The sequence below is a fragment of the Tiliqua scincoides genome, chromosome 4 (genome assembly GCF_035046505.1).
Source record: "Tiliqua scincoides isolate rTilSci1 chromosome 4, rTilSci1.hap2, whole genome shotgun sequence".
Lineage (NCBI taxonomy): Eukaryota > Metazoa > Chordata > Lepidosauria > Squamata > Scincidae > Tiliqua > Tiliqua scincoides.
The window spans coordinates 219,981,284-220,005,201 of NC_089824.1; the positions used below are offsets into that span (position 1 = coordinate 219,981,284).

Sequence of the window (23,918 nt, forward strand, 5' to 3'; positions counted from 1 at the left end):
TCCCAAAGGACAGACCACTCCCTACCATCAAGGAAGGAGAAACAAATCCCTTGGCTAAGACATTTTCTACAGGACTTGTAAAGCCTTCCTCTGCAGCAGAAGCCAACCATTGACTCCACATGACTCCAACCATTGACTGGCACATGATATACATTAACAATTTTCTCTAGACACTGTGGTCTAGATCAGGGGTGCTCAAACTTTCAACTTTAGGGATGCTGGACCTTTAACAAGTGTATAAAAGAGAGAATTTCAGCAGGTGCAGCTTGTCATCCGTGGGATGATAAGTTGCACCTGCTGAAATTCTCTCTTCTATACACTTGTTAAAGGTCCAGCATCCCTAAAGTTGAAAGTTTGAGCACCCCTGGTCTAGATTATGTGAGTTAGGCTGCAATCCTATTCACACTTACCTGGGAGTAAACCCCACTGAGTATGATGAAAATAACTTCAGAGTAGACATTCCTAGGATGGGGCTCCTAGATGACCTGCCAAACTTAGCAAGAACGGACTACCCACTCTTTGAGTCAGGGTATCTAGGACACAAACTCCACTCATGCTTGAAGGGCTGCATGGCAGAAGACAGGCAGCTTGCAGAGGCAGATGCATTCCTCACCTTTGCACAAGGCTTCCTTAATCATGTAACCAAAGGGTGGGGTTGAAGCAGCTGCTGAGAAGAGGTTCAGTGATGGCCTCACTCATCGATCTGTCCGCAGCAGAACTGGATGCCGGACTCTAGGAAAACAGAAGAGGTTGTAGAACAGAAAAGGAGAGTATCAGAGGACATCCTGGGGATCATTTTGAGAAAGTGTGATGATGCAACACATGCAAGGGTAGCATTAAAGGACTGGAAGCTAAAAAAGCAGAGGTAGAAGCTGTGCAGTTAACAGCTGCCTTTGCATCCTCTTCACTGGCACGTATCTTGAAACTATGAGGACTAGATACACTCTTTTAAAAAAACACAACTCTTAGTGCTGACATACTTTGGAAACAGAGCCAGTCCGCCACATGGTGTGGTGAAGGGACAACCTGAGGAGGTTAGTCAGCAGAGGTGGTGGATGGCATGCCTTCTCAAAGGGCAGGGGAGGAGGGAAGGGTGGAGCAGTAGACTGGTAGAGCAGAGTGGAAACTTTACACCTATGGCCAGGTTTGGCAAATGCAGCAGTAGTAAAAAAATGCGTACAAAACTTGGGAAAACCAGGTAAGAACAATGTATTGAAGCCCTGAAAATGAACGAAGTTTACAAAATAAATGGGGTCCCTCCAAATGGGTCTGCAAATGAATGGCACAGGATTTAAACGGTCCCCTCAAAAATGAAAACAACTCGTTTCCCAAACAGAAAGATGTCTGTGCAGACCCGCCCAGGGGGCTGACCAGTCTTTTCTGCCATTTGTGTGTCCTACCTTCTCCCAAGAAGCTCAGATATGCATGTGTGGGGGCAGAGGCATCACTAGAGTTTGTGTCACCCAGTGTGGAGAAGAGGGAGCTGGACAGGGTGGGGAGGGCAGTGACAGGCAAAACAGGACATGGGGAGTCAAGCAACAGCCAGAAAAGTCTCCAAAGCCCAGGTTTACAGGGTTTCCTGTGTCTTCCCACCTGGTAGACTTGGTCTTGCAGTCAGTCTAAGGTCTCTCTTTTGCCCTCCACAAGGCCAGTTGAGGTTCCAGGAAATTTCCAGCTCCCCTCCTTTGGAGTCACACCTCCCTGATGGTGTCACCCAGTGCAGTTTCCACCCCTGCACCCCCTAGTGGTGCCACTGTGTAGCAGCACCCAAGGAGCCTCCCATCCCAGCAATGACCAAGCCAAGGCATGCTCAGCTGCCATAATGACAAGACCCCATGCCAGCCATTTTCAACCTTTTTCAGCTCACGGCACACTGTCAAGGCACTAAAATTGCCAGGGCACACCCCCAGTTTTTTACTGACATTAAATTACTACATTACAATTAATTTTTAATTAATGTAATTAATACAATTTAATTGTTACATGACAAAGGGCACAATCCTAACCAGGTCTACTCAGAAGTAAGTCCTATTTTGTTCAATGGGGCTTACTCTCAGGAAAGTGTGGTTAGGATTGCAGCCAAAGACTTTGGGGGGAATGTGCCTGTGGGACTTACTTATGAGTAGCCATGCCTAGGATTGGGCTTTTGGTTGCACTCCTGTATTTTTCTCAAATACAGGAGCAGGCAATTGGCATTTCTCTCTTCCTCTCCCCAACCCACCCCCTCCCACAGGCACATTCCCCCCTCACCTCATAATTGCAGTTAGCAGCTCTCCTACTGTCCCTCCCCTCACTGGTCCACACCTTCCAAAGGTCCAGAATCACTTGCCTCACATCCCCCTCCCCAATTGCCTGCTCCTGTATTTCAGAAAAAAGTGTGACTAGTAGACACTTTGCCCAATCCTAGGCATGTCTACTCAGAAGTAAGTCCCATTATAGTCAATGGGGCTTACTCCCAGGAAAGTAGGGCTAAGAGGAACTTGAGAGCCCAGCCCAGCCCAGCTCAGGCATGTCTACTCAGAAGTAAGTTCCAGTATAGTCAATGGGGCTTACTCCCAGGAAAGTATGGATAGGATTGTGGCCCAACGCCCCTCCTCTGAAAGGCAAAGGCAAGGCAGGGAGGGTCGCTTTGGGGAGCTGCAGGCAACTGTGGCAAGGAAAAGGGACTTTCCTGGGCCCTCAGCCAGCCCATTCTTAGTCTGGTGGCCTCAGCAGACTTGCTGGCTTCCTACCTGCTTGCCTGCCCCTGGCTTCCTCCTCCTCACTCCGCCCAGACCTCTTCCAGGCTTTTCAGGTTGCCCAATCAGCAGGCAGGGCAGACAAGCGACGTGATACCCAAGCCTAGGCGTGTCTACTCAGAAGTAAGCCCCATAATAGTCAATGGGGCTTACTCCTAGGTAAAGGAGGATCAGGTTGAAGCCTTCCTCTCGCTCACAGCAGGAGATGCAAAGCAGCCGATGCTGCTGCCACTTGAGGGTCAAAGCAGCCACTTCTCCCGCCCAGGGCTGCTGCCTGCCTCCTCTGGCACCGCGGCACACCTGAGACTGCCTTGCGGCACACTAGTGTGCCGTGGCACAGCGGTTGAAAACCGCTGCCCCATGCGCTCTCAGAGCACTTTTGCAAGCTCCTGAACATGTTTGAAAGTGTCTGGAAACTTTGCCTCATTCGCAGAGTTAGTTCCCAGTTCAGAAAATGTCCTTGAAGATGAAAGGTGTGGCTCATACTTGAAGCATTGTTAAGACAGGAAGAAGAGAACAGAGCGGCTAAGAATAGTTCCACTGAGAGCCAGTTGCAAGGAGAGGCAGGCCAAGAAGTTTCCAAATCAAGCACGGGAAAGAAAACCAGATCATCGCTAAGTGGCGTCTTGTTTAACCCTAAATGCAGTTTGGAGAAATAGTGTGGAAGGGCCCCAAATTGTTATTCTGAAACATCCAGGAGCAGTTTAACATATATGGAATTTTGAGTTTATTGACGCATGAGTGGACCTTTGAAGAACTTTATCCTGTCCCTGCTGAGACAGCGCTCAGTGGGGTGGGGAGGGTGGGTGGGTAGGGAGGCAGGAGAGGTAAAGCCTTCCCACCAGAGTCCTTCGAAAAGCAGAGCATGTGCACAGTGTGTGCTTGCACACTTCACTTGGTGCAGTGCTTTCTGAAGACACCCACCACATATCCCTGGCGCTGTGGTGGTTCTGATGCAAGACTGATCTTCTTCCCCCAGCTGGAGATGCAGCCCTGGCTTTGAGAAGGGCACAGATAACACACCCTGGTTTGCCTGTCACAGATTGTTCATAATGGCCCCATTTCCAACAATAGGTCTATTTCATCTTCGCCCAGCAGCAATTGCTGCATTTCTTAGCTTCTGCTGTTGCAGGGAGAAAAATGTCTCCCCTCCCAAATTCTCATAAGACTCAGTGTCAAGGTCACCCAGTGAAAGTGACAGGCAGTAGATTCAGGATAGACAAAGGATTGTAGCACTTCACAGGGTGCATAACACTTGGAGTTTGCTGTCGCAACGGGTGGCAATGGCCACCAGCACAGATGGCTTTAAGAACATAAGAGGAGCCCTGCTGGATCAGGCCAAAGGCCCATCTAGTCCACCTTCCTGTATCTCACAGCGACCCACCAAATGCCCCAGGGAGCACACAAGACACAACCTGTGTCCTGGTGCCCTCCCCTGCATCTGGCTATCAGAGACAGCCTGCCTCTAAAACCAAGAGCTTGCACAGACCTACTATGACTTGTAACCCATAAGGAACTTTTCCTCCAGAAATTTGTCCAATCCCCTCTTAAAGGCATCCAGGCAAGATGACACCACTACTTCCTGTGGCAAAGAGTTCCACAAACTAATTACATGCTGGGTAAAGAAATATTTTCTTCTGTCTGTCCTAACTCTCCCGACACTCAGCTTTTGTGGATGTCCCCTGGTTCTGGTGTTATGTGAGAGGGAAAGGAGCGTCTCTTTATCCACTCTGTCCATCCCCTGCATGATTTTGTATTTCTCAATCATGTCCCCCCCCTCAGACACCTCTTTTCTAGACTGAAGAGGCCCCAAAACCGTAGCCCTTCCTCACAGGGAAGGTGCCCCAGCCCAGGAATCATCTTAGTCGCTCTCTTTTGCACCTTTTCCATCTCCACTATATCCTTTTTAAGATGTGGCGACCAGAACTGGACGCAATACTCCATGTGTGGCCTTACCATCAATTTGTACAACGACATTACAATAGTTAAAGTAAATCACACTAGTGGCCTGACTCTAACCAGGCATTTCAATAGATAATATGGCAGTGGCTACAAACAGTACAACATTAGCTTGATGGTGCCACTGACCTGGTTGGCAGCAGATGCCATTCCATTCAGAAGAACGGCACTTCCAACTTCACATTCCCCATTGCTGCCCAGGCCGCCATCCTCCTTAGCATCTGCCGAGCTGTCCATGACACTAAAGGCTTCTGCAGGAGCTCCCTCTACTTTGGGTTGTCCCAAATCTTGGACAGGCCTGTTCATCATCTCTCCCAGTGATGCGGGTGAATCAGAGCCTCTCACCGGGAACTCTCCATCGAGCTGGCTCAAAAAAGGAAAAGAGAAAGGAAAAAAGAGGGCAGGAGGAACAAAGACTACTGCAGATCTAGATTTCAGCTCACAAACCAGACATGCCTGTAAATCTAAGTCTCCAGCCCATTAGCAGATGTCATTAAACTGTTCCAGATCTTATTTTTGAAAATCCAAAGAAAAATCCCTTTGGCAGAAACTGGAATATGGTGTGCATCTAATTGCCTATCTTTGTACATAAGTATGTGCCTGTTTTGGTTGATGTGGTGTAATTTTACACATCCTTACAGATGAATTAGAACTCTTGGGACCACAAGGCCACAAAGACATCGAAAGAGACAAACTTAGGAAGCTTGGCATAAGAATCAGAGAACAGGAAGGGGGCAAGGGACTGCTCCTCTGCCAGGATGGGAACATCCAGTTACCAGCTCCTCACAAATCCATCTGCACAGTACAGCACACAGCATGACACACAGTGACACAGACAGCGGCTGTGTTCTGGAAAGGTGTCCAAACCGTCAACAGCACTAGGTGACTCAAGCAAGAGAATCAGACTGCAGAGGGAAAGCTGACAGACAGCTAGGATCTCCAGCTCCTTCATAAGAACATAAGAACAGCCCCACTGGATCAGGCCATAGGCCCATCTAGTCCAGCTTCCTGTATCTCACAGCGGCCCACCAAATGCCCCAGGGAGCACACCAGATAACAAGAGACCTCATCCTGGTGCTCTCCCCTACATCTGGCATTCTGACTTAACCCATTCCTAAAATCAGGAGGTTGCGCATACACATCATCGCTTGTACCCCATAATGGATTTTTCCTCCAGAAACCCGTCCAATCCCCTTTTAAAGGCGTCTAGGCTAGACGCCAGCACCACATCCTGTGGCAAGGAGTTCCACAGACCGACCACGCGCTGAGTAAAGAAATATTTTCTTTTGTCTGTCCTAACCCGCCCAACACTCAATTTTAGTGGATGTCCCCTGGTTCTGGTATTATGTGAGAGTGTAAAGAGCATCTCCCTATCCACTCTGTCCATCCCCTGCATAATTTTGTATGTCTCAATCATGTCCCCCCTCAAGCGTCTCTTTTCTAGGCTGAAGAGGCCCAAACGCCGTAGCCTTTCCTCATAAGGAAGGTGCCCCAGCCCCGTAATCATCTTAGTTGCTCTCTTTTGCACCTTCAGCAGAAAGGCACGGAGAAAGACGGCTCCTGCAGCACCACCTCAGCAAATAAGCTGGGCCTTGCTTTGGTTAGGGTAATGTAAAACAGCATAGTCACAAACCAGCAGTCCCAGATCTCAGCAAGTACACAATGGGAGGGGTCCGTGGCATAGCCAGAGGGGGGCGTCCTAAGTATAACAGGTGCCACAATGCACTGTGTAAGTGGCTCAGCATTTGCGCATTGCTGCAGCTGCCCCAAATGGCTCCAATGGTGAGTGAGAGGGGTAACTTACATGGTACATTGCGGCACCTGCTGTACTTCTCTCGTTCCCCCCCCAGGCTACACTACTGGGAGGGGTCTGAGAGGAGTTCAAATTTCTCGAGGAAGGCCCCACCCACACTCAGTTGCTTTAGCTCTGAACCTCACCTGCTGGGCACCCCACAAACCACCCTCTTCGCCAGCCACTTCTTCTGCCCCTGACTGAGCTGCCCCCTGGGCTGTGGCCTCGGCTTCCACTCCACTGGCAGCCCCACTCAGAGGCCTTTCCTGAGCCTGTTCCTCCTTTCCAAAGGCAAAGAAGTCTTCGGCACCCTCTGCTCCTGCCCCGGCTGCTGCGGCTCCTGACTCTGTCAAGGGGTCTTCAGCCTCCCCACAAGCCCCGTCCTCCTTTGTTACCACCTCAGGGTCTTCCACTGCCAAAGGAAGAAATCAGAGCAGGGAGATTCACAGGGCGATGCTACACATGTTTACTCTTCACTCAGGGCCAAACCAGGGTTGTGTGATGGAGGCCTGTAAGCTGCCACAGTGTGGGGGGGGGGGGGACAGTACATGTTTGGACTATGGCGAGGGGGGGGGTGCGAACCTTTGTCCCTCCAGTCCCAATTCAGATTGCTACCCCCCCCCTTCAACTGCCATTTGCCCTATGAGTAAAGTTCCAGTTGGCACAACCTGGAGCTTTTCTTCTGGGGGCAAACAGCAGTCACAGGAAGTTCCAGACAGGGACTGCAGTGAGGGCAAAAGCCCCCTTCCCCTGCCACAGTCCCAGCCTTTATCAAGGCCCACATTGCAGCTGCTTCCAGTTTAAAAAGCAAGCACACATGTTCCAATCATGCAATTTGGAATCGCCACTCAGCTCAGTGGGGTTCTTACACCCAAGTAAGCATGAATGTGGTGGTGGCCATGGCTCATTGTGCATGGCAGCCATAAGCTGGTTGTCCCATGTGCTAATTGGGCAAAAGGGCATCTTTGAAATGGTGGCTTTCTGTGTACATGTCAGGGGAGATAGTGAGTGCCTCTCTTCAACCCACTAGAGCATCTTTTCCAGCAGGGACCAGCTGCTGATGGCTCTCTGGCAGTGGCGTAACTAGAGGGGGGCAAAGCACTTAGTTTTGCAGGCGCCTGAATGCACCATGCAAGTGGCCCCTCCCCCTCCCCTTTGGAGCCATTCCAGGCAGGGGGAGCAAAATGGAGGCGTTCCTTTACAGTTGTCTTTGGGATCCTAACAGATTGCTGGGTCTGCAGATTTTCAGATGCAAGACCCACTCAAAACCCTGCTCGCCATATGCTCCGTCCGCTCTCAGAAATACTCCAGCCACAATTCTCTTTTCCTCCACAGTTCTACTTTCACTTCCTTTTCCAATCCAGAAGCTGCAAGAGGAGGAAATGCAGTGGAGGAGTGTAGGAGACAAGAGGTCAGTACCCCCAACCAATCTAGTGCAGTTGGCCTCATGGATGGGCTGGCCTTGGTGGGTCATTGACTCACCTCAACTGGGAGGGGCATCAAGGCTTTTTGTTCAGGCTGAGAGTTGCCTGGGCATAAGATAAGCATAAGAACAGCCCTGCTGGATCAGGCCACAGACCCATCTAGTCCAGCTTCCTGTATCTCACAGTGGCCCACCAAATGCCCCAGGGAGCACACAAGGCTTTCCTGGTTCTGCTTTCTCAGCTTGTTCTCTGGCTTGACTCCTGGATACTGGATACTGATTTCCCTTCAATGACTGTCTGTAACTCCACCACTGACTCAACTCACTGTTCAACAGGATTCAGCGTCTCAAATGATGGCACCAGAACATGGTAGGGGAAAATGAGGGCACAGAGGTCCCAAACTCGCCATGTGAGTCAGTGCTAACCTGGTTGAAATCCATCATTAATTTGACAGGTGGACACCCACAGGTGCTCTCTCCTCACCTTTGATGAAATCCAGCTGGTAGAGGACCCGTTCCTCAGCATTGAAATCCACTGTGTAGTGCTCCATATTGTCATAGCCTGACTCCAGCCTCTCCGGTTTGCAACTCTGGGTCATCTCTGCAATCCTGGGGGAGGAAAGCATCACAGGCTGCATGGCGAGAACATTTTTCGCTTCGCAAGGAAAAACAAAAGGGAAGGTCGAGATGGAGATGCAGTAAGATAAGGAGTGCTACTTACTTCCGAATGAGAACTTTGGCATTCTGACATCGGAGAGAAAGGAGGCAAGACATGGAATAAGAGTGGAAGATCAGGATTTTAGAACAGCACTTGAGAAAGTTGGAACAATTGTACTTCAGAGTTTCACTTCCAGCCGTCTATTCTTTATTGAAAAATGTTTGATTGGAGGAGTTAATAATTATGAGTGAAATTTTAGAAGCCAAAAGGTAGGGAAGAAGGGAAGGTCTGAGCAGGATTTCAGTTCACAGTTGGGGGGGAGAGGATTCAATGCCCTACATAGGGGCTTTTCCATCCCCACTACTAGCACAGTCCAAATAGATTGTGCACAACAAGCACGTATATGGCTTTGTGGAGTATAAAGAAGTCTGGAATTTAGATCTTATTGGAACCCAAGTGCGGAATTTGATAAGTATCTCCAATGCCTGGGCCTACAAGTGCTGTCCTTACGACATATCCAGGGTGAGTGAATTCATGTAGAACAGGGTGGAGAAGCAGGATTACAGTGGCAGGCCCACCCCCTGACCTGGGTACGTTCCACTGAATGTCTGTATGGATTCAGTGTGTATAACTGCACTCAGGCAGAGCTTCCTCCACAATGGCCTGTCAATGGCTCCACACAATGGGAAAACTTGAAAAAGCAGCACATCACAAGAGGTGGGGACCATAGAGGTCAGTGTGCCACGAGAAGAAAAGAGTTGGAAATCACAGGCATAGAGACAACATTGACCTAGATGGACCAATGGTCTATCTCAGCAGAAGGCAATTTAATGCGTTTGTAACAGAGACATGCGGTGGGTGGGGAGGCAGGTGAGGCAGAGCCTCCCACCGGAGTCCTTTGAAAAGGGCTGCCGCATGTGAGGTGTGCGAGGGTTGCGTGTGCTTGCACACCTCACATGGCGACGGTGCTATTCAAAGAACTCCAGGGGGGAGGCTCTGCCTCACCTGACTCCCCACCCACCACATGTTCTTGGTTCATAAGGGCAATTTGGCTGCCTTGGACTCCTTCACCCTGACATGCTAGTTTCCAACTCAACTTTCTCTTCCACGGGCAAGCATCGAAATGCATGAGGCCCTGCTTGCAGTTTCAGCAAGGACTGCACTACCTAATTCTGCTGGATGTGCTGCACTACCTAATTCTCAGGATGCTTCAGCGGCAAGAACGTTGGAGCAGAGCAGACCCCAGCTACCTAACCTGCACAAACACCGCCATCTGTGGTTCCTCCATGGACTGCAGAGCCGCATCCACCAGTTTGGAAGAGGACTCAATGTGATCGCCACACACTTTGGTCAGGGACTTCAGGTGCTGGGTCTTCTCCTCTTGCTCATAGATAATCCTCTGGAGCATGATCTTCCGCCTCTCTTCCAAAATGGCACACATGCGATCAAACTTCTCACACAGGGCCTGCTTCCGAGCTTTGCAGTTGTCCTGTCCCCCGATACGATTGAGAGATTAGTCTGCATGTCATGGTTTTGAGAAGAAGGAGGGGGGTTGTTCAGGGTTAAATGACATAAGAGGCCAAAAGCATCACTTGCGCTTCTACTTCATGTTTAAACAAAACAGAGGTCAAGATTGACCAAGACTCCCTCCCAGCAGTTTCAGAAGGCGATTTTTGTCAGGATCAGAGCAATGACGAGAACGGCAGGAACTGCCCCAGACCTCCTGACACCTGAGGCAGCACGCCCAATGATGTGCCAGCCTCTGCTTCTCCCACTGGCCAGTGTTTTAGCTCAGAGCTCTTCTTCCCCAGTAGTGTAGCTATGGGGGGATGGTGCGGTGAGCACTGCAGGTGCTGCAATGCACCATGTAAGTGACCCCTCCCATTCACCTTCAGAGCCATTCTGGGCAGCGTTACATTGCTTCCACCGCACCTGCAGGAGCTAACATGTTACCTCTCCTTAGCTACACTACTGTGCTCCCTTCCACATTTCTTCTTTGCCCCCCTTATCCAACCCAGGGAGTAGGAGAAGCAGGAGCCACGGAGGCAACAGGGCACGCCCACCAATCAGATGGCCTCATGGATGGGCCAGACCTGGGGAAGGGATAAAATGTCTCCTCCTTAGGTGCTCTGGGCCTGCTCCCCCACCTGCTCTTTTAATTTTATAAAGCAAAACTGGAAGCAAAAATGATGCTTTTAGGGTCATTCGTAGCTTGTCCCCCAGGTTATCAGATTAGCTCTACTAAAACCAAACTACGTACCCATGTAAAATAAGGATTCTTAGTCCAGAGTAACAACACTGAATTAGCAATTTCTGGAATCTTTGACCATGTAAAACCCTTTCCCCCTTTTGTGGAATAAGAACATAAGAACAGCCCCACTGGATCAGGCCATAGGCCCATCTAGTCCAGCTTCCTGTATCTCACAGCGGCCCACCAAATGCCCCAGAGAGCACACCTGATAACAAGACCTGCAAGGCCTCCTGGGAATTGTAGTTTAAGAACATAAGAACAGCCCCACTGGATCAGGCCATAGGCCCATCTAGTCCAGCTTCCTGTATCTCACAGCGGCCCACCAAATGCCCCAGGGAGCACACCAGATAACAAGAGACCTGCAAGGCTTCCTGGGAATTGTAGTTAAGAACATAAGAACAGCCCCACTGGATCAGGCCATAGGCCCATCTAGTCCAGCTTCCTGTATCTCACAGCGGCCCACCGAATGCCCCAGGGAGCACACCAGATAACAAGAGACCTGCAAGGCTTCCTGGGAATTGTAGTTAAGAACATAAGAACAGCCCCACTGGATCAGGCCATAGGCCCATCTAGTCCAGCTTCCTGTATCTCACAGCGGCCCACCAAATGCCCCAAGGAGCACACCAGATAACAAGAGACCTCATCCTGATGCCTTCCCTTGCATCTGGTATTCTGACATAGCCCTTAGGGAGTCGGAAAGATAGAAGGAAGATATGGCTCTACGTACCCATGGAAAATGTTCAGAATTACTTACAAAACATGGGTAAAGCCCGTCCTGTTTGCAAAATGTTGATACAGTACTATTAATTTGGTCTCAGTGCTTCACTAATGCAAACATCAAAATGATTAGAAATGGCATATCCCTGCATTTATCGCTATGGAGTAAATGAGCAAAATTAGTTCAGTCTCTTTCTGAAACTGCATCTTTAACTATATGTATATTTTTTTAAAAATTCCTACTGAAGTAGGTGCACTACTTAAGAAACTGGATGGCAAATTTTCTCCCTCTAGGGAAAAGCAACAGTTTTAAATGAACTTTTTTTTGTGTAAACAAAAATCCATTAAGAGCAGCAATTTGAAAAGCAGAGTATCGGACTCCCACGCAGTGGTCCCCAGATCTGTTCCACTTGGTTTTCTTAGCTTTTGACAAAGGTATTCATCTACAGCCAACAGAGGGAGTGAAGTCAGGCAGGATGGGGGGGGGGGAATCTCAAAGTCAATTTAGAGCACAATTTATTTGTGGAGGGTTTTTCCCCCACAGTACTTTCGTAAAGATTTGAATCATCCTGAATCATACAGAGAAGAGCATCATAATTCAACAGTTGAAGCAAAAGTTCCTACGTCCCCAACTCATTTACGCACCACTGCCAGACAAGTCCTCTGGCTGGTTAATGGGGCTCTCACTGCCAACATTGGGGGTGGGGAGGGAGAAGCAGTGGCAGCCCATAACCCCACGCTGCTTGCACACATACCCCCATTTTCTTGCCCCTGTGCTGGCTCACAAGCACGCCACTGTGGATGGGGAGGGGGGAAGGCAGGCAGGCAGGGATCAGTAAGCCCTGATGGCTACAGAGGGAGAAAAGAGGCACCGCACCCAACTTCCCTTCCCAGAGCTCCAGTGTAGCCTCACTTTCTCCTCGGCACTATTTCGGTCTAAAACGAACAGGAGTGTGTGCTTCAGACAGAAGTGGAACAGAGGAGAGAGACTGTGCACTTTGCTTCGCTCTGGAAAGGAAAGGGAAGTGGGTTCCAAATTGCTTCTCCTGACTACTTGGTCAGCTGCAGCAGCTTATTTTTTCCCTTCTCCCCCCAGCACTGGAGAAGGAAGCTGCGGAGAACAGAAGACTGGGGCACTAGCAAGCTGGAAGAGCATCAGCGCCTTCAGTAGAGCGGCAGGCTGAAGAGGGCAGCTGACAGGTGGATTGAGGGCTCATTAATCCGCTGCCCTTCATGTGACTGTTTCATGTTACTTCATGGCATGGTTGGTCCTGGGGGTGGGGCATGCACCACATTTCCTTCCAAAAAACCATGTACCAGGCCTGAGAACACACAGCAGATTGTCCTGCCCCACCTGCTACAAGAAACCCCTGTCTTCTCGTTTTCTGCTTTTGCATGACCATAGCTCACAAAAACGGGCAGGTATGCAGACCTCAGCATCCACACGCTGCAACTTTTCTTAAAGTGCAATTTTGTAGTTCTCAGAACTGCAGAAAGAGGACAGAAAGTGCATGGACGACTGCCAGTAAGAACTGGCAAGAATGAGGGCACAGGGCCACGGCTCAGTGCAGGGGTGTCCAAACTTTTTGGCAGGTGGGCCACATCATCTCTCTGACACTGTGTCGCGGGTTGGGGAAAAAAGAATGAATTCACATTTCAAATTTGAATAAATTTACATAAAAGAATATATTATAGATGGAACTTATATGAATGAATGAAAGTCTCACAATAGCTCAAGGCCTATAAAAGTCCTTGCACAAAGCAAAGCTGGCAAGTGGCCCCCGGGCCAGGGTTTGGACACTCCTGGATCAGTGGTATACGTGCCATAGGTTGCAGGTCCAATTCCTAGCAGCAACTCCTGAGTCTAGAATCACAGACAGCTGCTGCCAGTCACCAGGATGAGGTCTCTTGTTATCTGGTGTGCTCCCTGGGGCATTTGGTGGGCCACTGTGAGATACAGGAAGCTGGACTAGATGGGCCTATGGCCTGATCCAGTGGGGCTGTTCTTATGTTCTTATGTCAGGGGAGACAAACCCAAGCTAAAGGGCCTGACTCCACAGTATTAAGGCAGTTTCCTCCTCCATTAACTGCCCTGTACAAAAAATGTTTTCCTTCATACCAAGTAGTTTGAAGTGGCAAAGAAACCAGAAAAAGGTTTCAGTTCTGCAGAGCCACTGGTCAGCTGGAGGGTGTGTCTTGACAGGGAGGTGAGGCACTGATATCAGCAATAGCGTAGCTATAAGGGTGTCGGCATGGTAAATATTGCAGGTGCTGCAATGCACCGTGTAAGCACTCCCCTCCACTCGCTGTTGGAGCCACTCTTAACTGCACCACCACTCCATCACTATGCCACTGGATATACCACATGCTCCCCATATTCAGCCAGACTTCTAGAAATCTGGGGCCAGAAACAGCTCGGAATGAGACCTTCAGCTTGCAAAAGGGATGCTGAGGAAAGACTTCCCTACCTCAATATTCTTGCAGGTGTCTTGCAAGTCTCCAATGTAGGCCTGGACCCTGTCATTCGCAGCCACGAGGCTCCCGATCCCACCCGTCAGCTCCACCTCAAAGGGAGAGTTCAAAGGTTAGACTGATACACCACCCATAACATAGTTCCTGGATGCCACAAGAAGAACCAACTCCGCGCCCAACTGCATTTTATGGGAAGCAAGTGATTATTTTTTAAACTTATGTTATTTAATACATTTTGATCCTGTCTTTTCCTTTTACAATACAAAGCTCAAAGTGGCTGATGGCAATATAACATACACTAAGACATATAAAATATAATACACTATATTATACTACACAGTGGCCCCATCTGAAATCAGCTCCTGTAGCTGCTAGTTATGGTTTAAAAAAAAACAAACTTGAAAGTGCTAATCATCCACTTTGTGGAACTTGTAATTAGTTATCATGTATCACATATCAGGGATGTGCGGTGGGTGGGGAGGCAAAGCTTCCCCCCAGAGTCCTTTGAAAGGCACCACTGCCATGACAGCTGTCCTGGGAGGCTTTTGCATGTGGGTTGGGAGTGCTTGTGCACCGCCCATGGTGATGGGCTCTGGCAGGAAGGCTCTGCCTTTTCTGCCTCCCCCCACCGCACATCCTTGTCACACACATACACTGAAACATTTAAACCAGTTTGAAATGACTTTAACTCCATGGGCTGATCAAAGAGTCATATGTATTCCTGAGTACACTTCTGTACTGCAGCAAGTCATGGACTCTTTGCTCACAACAGGAGAGGAAACTGAACGCTTTCCACATGCGCTGCCACCGATGCATCCTCAGCATCACCTGGCAGGACAAAGTTCCAAACAGCACAGTCCTGGAACGAGCTGGAATCCCTAGCATGTATGCACTGCTGAAACAGAGACGCCTGCATTGGCTCGGTCATGTCGTGAGAATGGATGATGGCCGGATCCCAAAGGATCTCCTCTATGGAGAACTCGTGCAAGGAAAGCGCCCTACAGGTAGACCACAGCTGCGATACAGGGACATCTGCAAGAGGGATCTGAAGGCCTTAGGAGTGGACCTCAACAGGTGGGAAACCCTGGCCTCTGAGCGGCCCGCTTGGAGGCAGGCTGTGCAGCATGGCCTTTCCCAGTTTGATGAGACACTTGGCCAACAGTCTGAGGCTAAGAGGCAAAGAAGGAAGGCCCATAGCCAGGGAGACAGACCAGGGACAGACTGCACTTGCTCCCGGTGTGGAAGGGATTGTCACTCCCGAATTGGCCTTTTCAGCCACACTAGACGCTGTTCCAGAACCACCTTTCAGAGCGTGATACCATAGTCTTTCGAGACTGAAGGTTGCCAACAACTAATGTATTTCTGCAAGGGTTCAAAAATTCTTTGCTAGGGAATTTGAACCCCTTCACTGAACTACAATGCTGAGAGTTCCTTGATTGGGGGCCATGAACACTAAAGAGCTTTGGAAAGGCTCTAATAGGCTCTAAAGACGTGTGGTTATTTTAAACTGGGTATTCCTTCAGGAGGGGCCACAGCCCACTAGCAGAGAACATGCTCTGCTTGTTGGCAGCCCCCAGTTTGATCTCTAGCACAGCAATTTTTAACCAGCGAGATGTGGCACATTGGTGTGCCGTAAAAGGTCTGCAGGTGTACAGGGCTGCTGAGAGCCCACATTGGGACCAGGGCAAGACACGTGATTGCCCCCCCCTTCCTAACTGTTCCTACAAACCAGATGTTAGTACATTTTTAAACAAGTTTTTAATTTACAGTTTTCACTTAGCAAGATTGAAACGTATGTTAATATATTTAAAGTTAGGTTTAATATGTCATTTAACAACTGAAACGCAGGCCTTCATCTTGGCTGTCTGAAAGACTGTGCTCTTCCATACAAGCCTGCGTGAGTGAGCCTTCCCGCCCGACATCCTTACTGTGAGTAGTGGTACTGCTTTTCTTTTCTTCTCCATCACCAAAGTCCTCCTCACTTACCTTTTCTTCTTCTAATAATGCATGGGCATCCAAGGACTGGCTTCCACAGTCTCCCTTATTACTGTGTGATGATTTCCAAACAAAGCCCAGGTAAAATAAGCTTGCCTGGCCTTTTTTATTTCTCTCTCTCTCTCTCTCTCTTTTCTTTTCTCTTCTGTGCTCCAGACTTATATTTGTACTCCATACTGCTAATTTCACCTTCAGACAAGGCCAAAACACATGAAGACTTGATCCAAGGCCACGTGTTCTGGATCAGTGGCTTCACTGGGGTGGTGTCATCCAGTGTGGGAGGCCAGCATGTCACCCCCATGATGGACCTCCTCCCTTGAAGTGGGTAGGACAATGCCCCAGGCAGTGGGCATGGTGATGCACCATTGCCCCACCCCCACTGCTTTTTTGGCTATAACATTTGATATAATAGAGATATTTCAACCCCGTTTCTTTTATTTCATTCTGCATGAAATTATGCTTTGAATAATATAGCATGATGGTATTATTTGAAAATACCATGATTTTAAAAATTTTGGCCAGTAGTGTTGTCACCCTCCCCCCTCCCATGCGCATCAACCAGTGCGGCCCACCCAGAAGAGTCTTCCAGAAGCTGGAAGCAACATCCAGTGGCATAGCTAGAGGGGGTGCAAAGCACTACGTTTTGCAGAGAGCCTCAGCATAGCGTCCCCCTCAGAACCATTCCAGGCTGGGATGCAAAACAGAGGCCTTTGCCTCTTCTCTGGGTCTTCTCTGACATTCACCTCTGTTTTGCTCCCCCCACCCAGAATGGCTCTGAAGGGGAGGAGGGGCCGCTTGCACACTGTGGTGAGGCTCCCTGACAAACTTAATGCTTCATACCCCCTCTAGCTTCATACTGCCCGTCGCAAGAGTTGAAGACCTTAGAGGTCAGTGTGCCTTGTGAAGAAAAATTTTGAAAATTGCTGCTCTAGCATAAGCACTTGAACACATCCTGATTATAAAGGGGGAACTTCAGGCGGCCCTGGAAACTGAGGCAAGGAGGAACAGACCAACCTTTTGATTCATGTAGATATCTGAGAGGGGGGCCACTTCACACTCCTTGTGCTCGCCAAAGACCTTGCAGAGAGAACAGGTGGGAACTGCACATGTCACACAATAGATGTTGATCTTTTCTTCTTCGTGTTCTTCACAGGTCGGGTGCTCTGTTTTTAACAGGGGTCTGATGGGGAAAGAGGTATGAAAAAAAGGATGTTGAAGTTCTATTCGGGCATATAGAAAACCTACAGCCAATATGGGGCAAAATAGAACAGTGATCAGACCAGTGGCATAGATATAGGGGGTGCAAAGCACTAAGTCTTGCAGGGAGCCTCATCCCAGGGCTCCACCCCTTCAGAGCTATTCCAGGCAGTGGGAACAAAATGGGATGGCTCCAAAGGGAGGGGAAAAGGTCACTTGCACGCTGCGGGGAGGCTCCTGCAAAACTTAGTGCTTTGAACCCCCTCTAGCTATGCCACAGGATCTGACTTGCTAGCAGGCAACTTTGTGTGTTCTTGTGTAGGATAGGAAAAGCTAGTCAGGCAAAGTGGCAGCTCCATTTTGGCAAAATGATTGTCTCTGCCAAGGTCTCGGTATTTTTACCGGTGCTCAGATTATGGAGGAAACGGCATATGAACCGTTAACAAAATCTACAGACACAGCACTGACTCCCACCAATTTTAGTCAAATCATAGCTGCCAGTTGACCTCTAAAAATGGCAGCAAGATGGACCAGCACTAAGGCCTGCACTGCCTGGAGCCCCTTATAAGACCCTGGGACTTATAAAATCCCTACACCCCCCCCCCCCCCTTATAATGAGTGGCAGCTGCTTCCAGGTGACTATGTAGCAAATTTCAGAAAAGTGGAAGAAACAGGGTGGGTGGTTTTCTAGTCATGGACTACAAGTGACTAACATAAGTAAGTGTGGGCAAAACGGACGAGTAAACACTGTTGGGACAAATAATTGTGAGCACTTACAAACACCATCATTGCTCTGCTCTCAGGGCAAGTATTTTCAATCTTTGCAAGCAAAGGCAGATTCTCACAGCTTGAGAAGGTTTACATAATCACTTTTGATAAGCACACAGAGACCTCTAGCGGCCAACTGAAATCTTTCATGATGGCAACCTCGAAAAAGACGTGATTAGGCTAACTAATCCCCACCCACAACCCCAATATTTCTGCCTAGTCTTTCCTTGCTACCTGCTGTCCTCACTTGTTGAGGATATTCAGGGTCCTTAAGCAGAGGGACTGGACCAAATCGCCTGGGAAACGGAAAGGTTGACCCCTGTTTCAAAGTGTAAGAACCATCCATAAGCCACAAGGCAACAGTGGCTTCCCAAGGGCATCGAGGTAACACACCTTTCTGGCCCACTGGCTGACGCCTGCTTGTAAATGTCAATTATGTTCTCCACCAGCAGGTTCCTCTGCAACCCATAGATGCCGTGCCTGTCCAGGACTACCTCATGGCGGCAGGAGGGACAGCGAAACCTTCCTGCAGACCCCAAAGTCGTCCCTCGAGACTGAAACACACAGAGCGGTTTATTGGTATCGGATAAGACTGGCAATCAGCTCAGGGTAGTATTTTTTCTCTTTTTTATCTTTATTGTAATAAAAGAAAAAGAGAGAAAAAAGGAAACACAATAAAATGAAAAGAAAACAATAAAAATGGTTTAAAAATATAGATAAAGAAAACGTCAAATAGTATAGCATGAGCAAAGTCAACTATTCTAAGTACTTACAGATTTGTATCTTAATAATCTAAGTTTTCCCACTCATATGTGTTATATCTCAAACAGCACTTTTCAAATTGATATTCCAGAATAATATTCTCTATCCCTTAAAATCTAATCTTCAGATCCACAACTCATTAACTCCTTGTTCTCTCTTTCATGCAGAAACTCAATAATTGGTTGCCAGTTCTTCACAAAATTTTCAGTTGATTTCTCTTTATGTAAAGTCGTCAGTTTGTCCATTTCTGCAAAGTCCATAACCTTCGTCCATCATTCTTGTATTGACAAAGTGTCTGTAGTATTCCAGTATTGTGCATAATGTATTCTAGCCGCACTTATCATATATAAAAATCTAATTGTGAATCTTAGTCGTACTGATGGAGCCATTCAAGACAGCCATTCAAGAGAGACCAGCTTCTACGTGGAGTCTTCACGGGGTACCATGAATGCTGCACCTGTGCACATATTTTGAAGGTATCTCCAGTCCTGTGTCGCTTATGCTGAAAGGGTGACTCTTGCATTATGTTTCATTTTTAACTATACTTGCTTCAGAAAGAGAAGGTGTAAGGTTCCTCTGTTCTCTTGACAGAAAAGAAAGTTTAAGAAGCAGACACTGGAGTAGAATTTGTGCAACCAGATTGATTTTCTTTTCAAATTTGTCTTAGAAATAATACCCAAGTTCCCCACTCACTTTACACCTTGAGTCCCTTTGGGGAGAAAGGCAGGGTAAAAATAAAGTTATTATTATTATTACACTCTGGGAAATGCAGTATATTCCACTGCTGACTAGAAAGTTGCCGTTCTTCAAGAAAGGAATTTCAAAGAGATAGTCCATCATGAAATTGCTGAATTAGATTAGAATGTGCCAAGAGGATTGATTCTACTTGTCCCAATGGAGACAGGTTAAATGCATGCACTGCCCAGGAGGTGACCGTTGCAAAAGTGCCATAAAGGACTTTGTGACAGCCCAGCAGTAGTTGGCACCGACATGCCACTGAGCAGACAGGCACTGGCCTCTTGAGGCAGTGGGAGAGGGACTAGCAGATGGATAGGGTAAGTGCAGCGCCCAGTGGTGGGGAAGTGGAATGGGGTGGGAGGAGGGTGGGGAAAAGAGCAGTTCAGGCCCATGAGGGGGGCAGGGATGGTGCAAAGGTCGCCACAGAATTCTATCCCCTGTCCTGGGCCTGAAAGCCCTACATGAGGCTACTTGGTTCTGCACCAGTGATTGAGCTGGCACGGATTGAAGTAGACCCATAGCAGCGTCCCTTAAAGATGCTGTATATAATTGTCTTTGTGAGAAGGCTTCACTCGTGACTTAATGGATATTATCCCCTTTGAGGAGAAAAACCCAATCAAATCAGTCAGATGAGTATATCTTTGAGGCACACTGAAGAAATAAAAGTGGAGCACATGGTAAAAGTGAGTGTGGATAAACACCACATTCATCATCATTCATTCACATACATCAGAGCCACCAGATGGGGCTTTTTGCAGTGAGGGTAGAAAAGGAAGCCCTAAAGTCCAACAGCCTATTTGGAATTCACAAGCAGAAAGATGGAAGAGTTTTAGGCCTTCTGCACAGGATACCAGCTCAGTGCAATGTAATATTTATTCTTATATTCCAAAATAGTTTCTTCCCTTAGGAACTCCAAGAAGAAATATAGCAATGAGAGGCTAATGTTGTAGTCTGGATTCTTTTTGTAGGAATGAGGTGCTTGCTCTCAGTGCTAAATTCTCGTTTTTTACTTTTGTGCATGTACATATGTCTGTACATGCACATAAATCCATGCTGATATTAAAAAAAATTAAATACAAAAAATTAGAATTTTTACTCTTGTTTCAATGCAGGCCAGGTCTCCTGTTTCCAAAATCTGAGCCTATGAGGAGCAAAGCAAGCTTTTCAAAACAGAGCAATGGGGAAAAATAAACTCCATCTCCAGTTCAGGAACTGCAGGATTATGAAGGACATCGGCAAAGCCCTAGGGGTTACTAGGAGACCAGCTGCGTGGGCTGCTAGAGGCGGTGATGATATTCCTGCAAAAAACCAAAGGCCAGAAGCCAAGAGTAAACACCGGACATTTAATAGTGCAGGGGCAGGTGCTGGGCATCCCCTGGAGAACTGAAGGACTGAAATGCGAACATGCCAAACTCTTCAGTCATCTGGAGCCAGCTGCACACATTCCAACAAAGGTTGCTGGCCTTGCAAGACAACCCCCGGGGTAGGGCTGGCCCACTAATGAGGCCGGATGGAGTGACTGGTTTAGGTAACTGACTGCCACCTCTGTAATCACCTGGCTGGCTGGCCACCCACCCACCTACCTGACATGGCCTGTCCTGTCCCAGAACCAGCCAAGCTTCCTTCTCCCTCATCACACTCTTCATTTTTTTTTTAAAAAGCATTGCCTGGGGGGCAGAAGAAGACGTGTGTGGAGGAGAGAGAAGAGCTTTGCCTTTTCAAAATGGGGACTCCAAAGAGGAGGAGGAGGAGGAGGAGTGACCGCAGGCAGAGGTGGCATTGACAAAAAGGGGAGGGAGCGTGTGCCTGCATTAGTACTGGGGATAGTGGCAGCTCCTCACTGGCCCAGCAGTGGGCTTGGGCCAGCACAGCTCTTGGAGAACCATTAGAATTTTCTAACTGGAGAACTGTCGCTGCCCAGAATGTCTCCGACAGCGAGCGGAAGGGCCAGTTACACGGCATGTTGCAGCACCTGCAATTCTTGCCATGCCTATCCCCCATAGCTACACTACTTTCTTCTCTAATTCACGTGAACAGCAGCTGCTGTTCAGCATGCAAGTGCCCTCTCCCCCGCCCTTTCTGAGCTGTTCCGGGCAAAATGGAGGCATATGCCCGGCTCCAAAGCAGAAAGGGAGGAGCCCCTTGCACACTGCAGTGAGGCTTCTTGCAAAACTTAGTGCTTTGCACCCCCTCTAGCTACGCCACTGCCCACTGGCATACAGCCTCTGAGCAGGCAGTTTCCCCATCGCCATCATACCCAACAGTCCTCGATGGAGATTGTCTCCCTGAGTTTGTCTAATTGCCTTTGAAAGCCATCTAAGCCCATGGCTGGTCATCACAAAACCTGGATCAATTGCATGGCAGTTGTACTGGATGATCCCAAGTTTTACTGCTATGAAAAAGAATTTTTTCCTTCCTACTACTTTATCCAAACCTTGCATAGGATTATGAACTTCTACCACATTCTCTCTCAGTCATCCCAGAACATTATAAGGACTGGTAACTTGCCCCTTCCCCCAACGTAGATCTTTGAAGCAATACAGATATACACTGTGTACTGTACACCCCCCAATTCCTTATGCTATATTGTCGTCATCCCCCCCAAAGAGAGCACATCCATCATGACAAGGGGCGTTCTGCCTGAGATTGGCTTACATCGGCTGTCCTCAGTGGATAGCTAACCTTGAACACGACAAAATTAGCAGAGTTTCTTACACTGAAAATCCAGCTGTAGCTCCCACCTGTCCATCACTCACCTGGAAGATGTCGTTGGCACATTTTCTGCAGAGGTTGTGCTGACAAGGCAGGATGACCACCGGCTTGGTGAACATCTCCAAGCAAATGGGGCAGATGAGCTGCCTCTCCAGGCTCTCCATCGTAGGGCAATCTCTTGGGTAGGAGCTGAAGTCCATTTGGGTCGACATGACAAGGGAACTGCTCACCTGAACACAGCTCCCTGCGTGTCCCGGCCCCAGCAGCACAGTGTGGCAGCAGGAAAGGGCAGAGGGAGCCACTCATTCCTACCGACGCCTCAGTTCTGGAGGCAGCTGTTCGCCTGCTTTCCCAAGAGATCCGCGTTGGCTCTTCTTGGAAACTCCAGGAATGCAAGGGCTGCTCAATTGCTCCCACTGTCTGGCGTGGTGAAGAACTTACTCCTTGACTCTCCCTGCATCCTGCTTCTGCTCTGATGCAAGGGACTGTTCAGGTGGAGATGCATAACAGGAGGTCTGGTCTAGAGGGTTGAGCCTCCATTTGCCTGAAGATAACATCCGAAGGTCGCCAGTTCGAGGCCACCAGCACCGTGCGACCTTGAAGCAGCTGACAAGCTGAGCCGAGTTATTCCATCTGCTCTGAGCGTGGAAGGATGGAGGCCAGAATGTGAAACCAGATCAAGACAGAAACACCTGAATGTTGTGGTTTCTTGAAAGACAGAAACCTTCTTTCAAATTGTAAAAATCCCTACTGGGATTTAATTTGCCTGCCTATGTAAACCGCCTTGAATAAAGTCTAAGGAGAAATCTGAGGACCAAGAAAGGCGGTATAGAAATACCTGTATTATTATTGTTATTATAACAGCTGGAGAGGGCAGCAAGGAAGGCCTCTTTCCTGCTTAGGGATGAAGACTGAGGAAAGAATCCTGGGTTCAAAGGTGAACTCTCAGAGGGTTCCCCCTATTCACGCTGGGGGCCTGCAGCCCAAGATGTTGTCAGTTCTTCCAATCAAGCTCAACACTGCCCTCGCCAGTCTTTTCCTGCTCTAATAGCTACTGTTGGCCGTCCAGCTTCTAATTCAGTTCTGATGTGTTTGGGTTTGCTGGTTTTTACATTTTGGGGATTGACTGATGTTTCTGTGCAACTGTTTGTGGGGTTCCTCAGGGATCTGTCTTGTTCCCATGTTGTTTAGCACCTACATGAAACCACTGTGAGAGGTCATTCCGGGACTTGGGAGTTGGGTGTCACCAATATGCAGACGACACCCAGCTCTATCTCTGTTTTCCAGCTCTGTCTCTGTTTTCCACCGTTCCAAGAGGGCTGTTGAAATTTTGGGGTGCTGTCTGGAAGCAGCTGGGGTCTGCGTGAGGACTAATAAACTGAAATTAAATCTGGATAAGACACACATCCTTCTGATCTGGAAAGCAACTATGTAGGTTTTAGGCCCACAGCTTGCTCTAGATGGGGTAGCACTCCCTCTGAAGGAGCAGGTTCACAGCCTGGGAGTCCTAGACCCAAAGCTATCTCTGGATACTAAGGTGGCATCTGTGGTCAGAGGGGCTTTTGCCAGCTTCGGTTGGTGCACTGGCTGCAACCATACCTGTGTCAATCAGATCTGGAGACGGTGGTCCATACCCTAGTGACACCTTGGTTAGACTACTATAATGCACTCTACATGGGGCTACCCCTGAAAACGGTTCGGAAGTTGCAGTTGGTGCAGAATGCGACAGGTTGGTT

The 23,918-nt window shown here is 48.5% G+C and overlaps 1 protein-coding gene across 1 annotated transcript; it reads right to left on the reverse strand.

Moving 5' to 3' along the window:
- Positions 1–630: 630 nt before the first annotated feature.
- LOC136648613 (tripartite motif-containing protein 54-like) lies at positions 631–22,394 on the reverse strand. The gene is made up of 10 exons (XM_066624733.1): positions 22,227–22,394; positions 18,364–18,524; positions 17,020–17,185; positions 14,007–14,102; positions 9,826–10,059; positions 8,634–8,656; positions 8,397–8,521; positions 6,636–6,901; positions 4,827–5,060; positions 631–732 (listed from the first exon to the last, which is right to left on the reverse strand). Exons 1-10 carry the CDS (start codon positions 22,392–22,394, stop codon positions 631–633), a joined length of 1,575 nt encoding a protein of 524 aa, XP_066480830.1.
- Between the last annotated feature and the right edge of the window lie 1,524 nt (positions 22,395–23,918).

Bases quoted from the DNA above. Each gene is read 5' to 3' on its own strand.
- LOC136648613 (XM_066624733.1), bottom strand. From the start codon at position 22,394: ATGTCGACCCAAATGGACTTCAGCTCCTACCCAAGAGATTGCCCTACG. The intron at 10,060-14,006 runs GTAGGGAAGTCT...ATCGGGGGACAG, and splicing joins ACACCTGCAAGAATATTGAG to GACAACTGCAAAGCTCGGAA. The intron at 5,061-6,635 runs GTGAGGTTCAGA...TTTTTGAGCCAG, and splicing joins GTTTGTGGGGTGCCCAGCAG to CTCGATGGAGAGTTCCCGGT.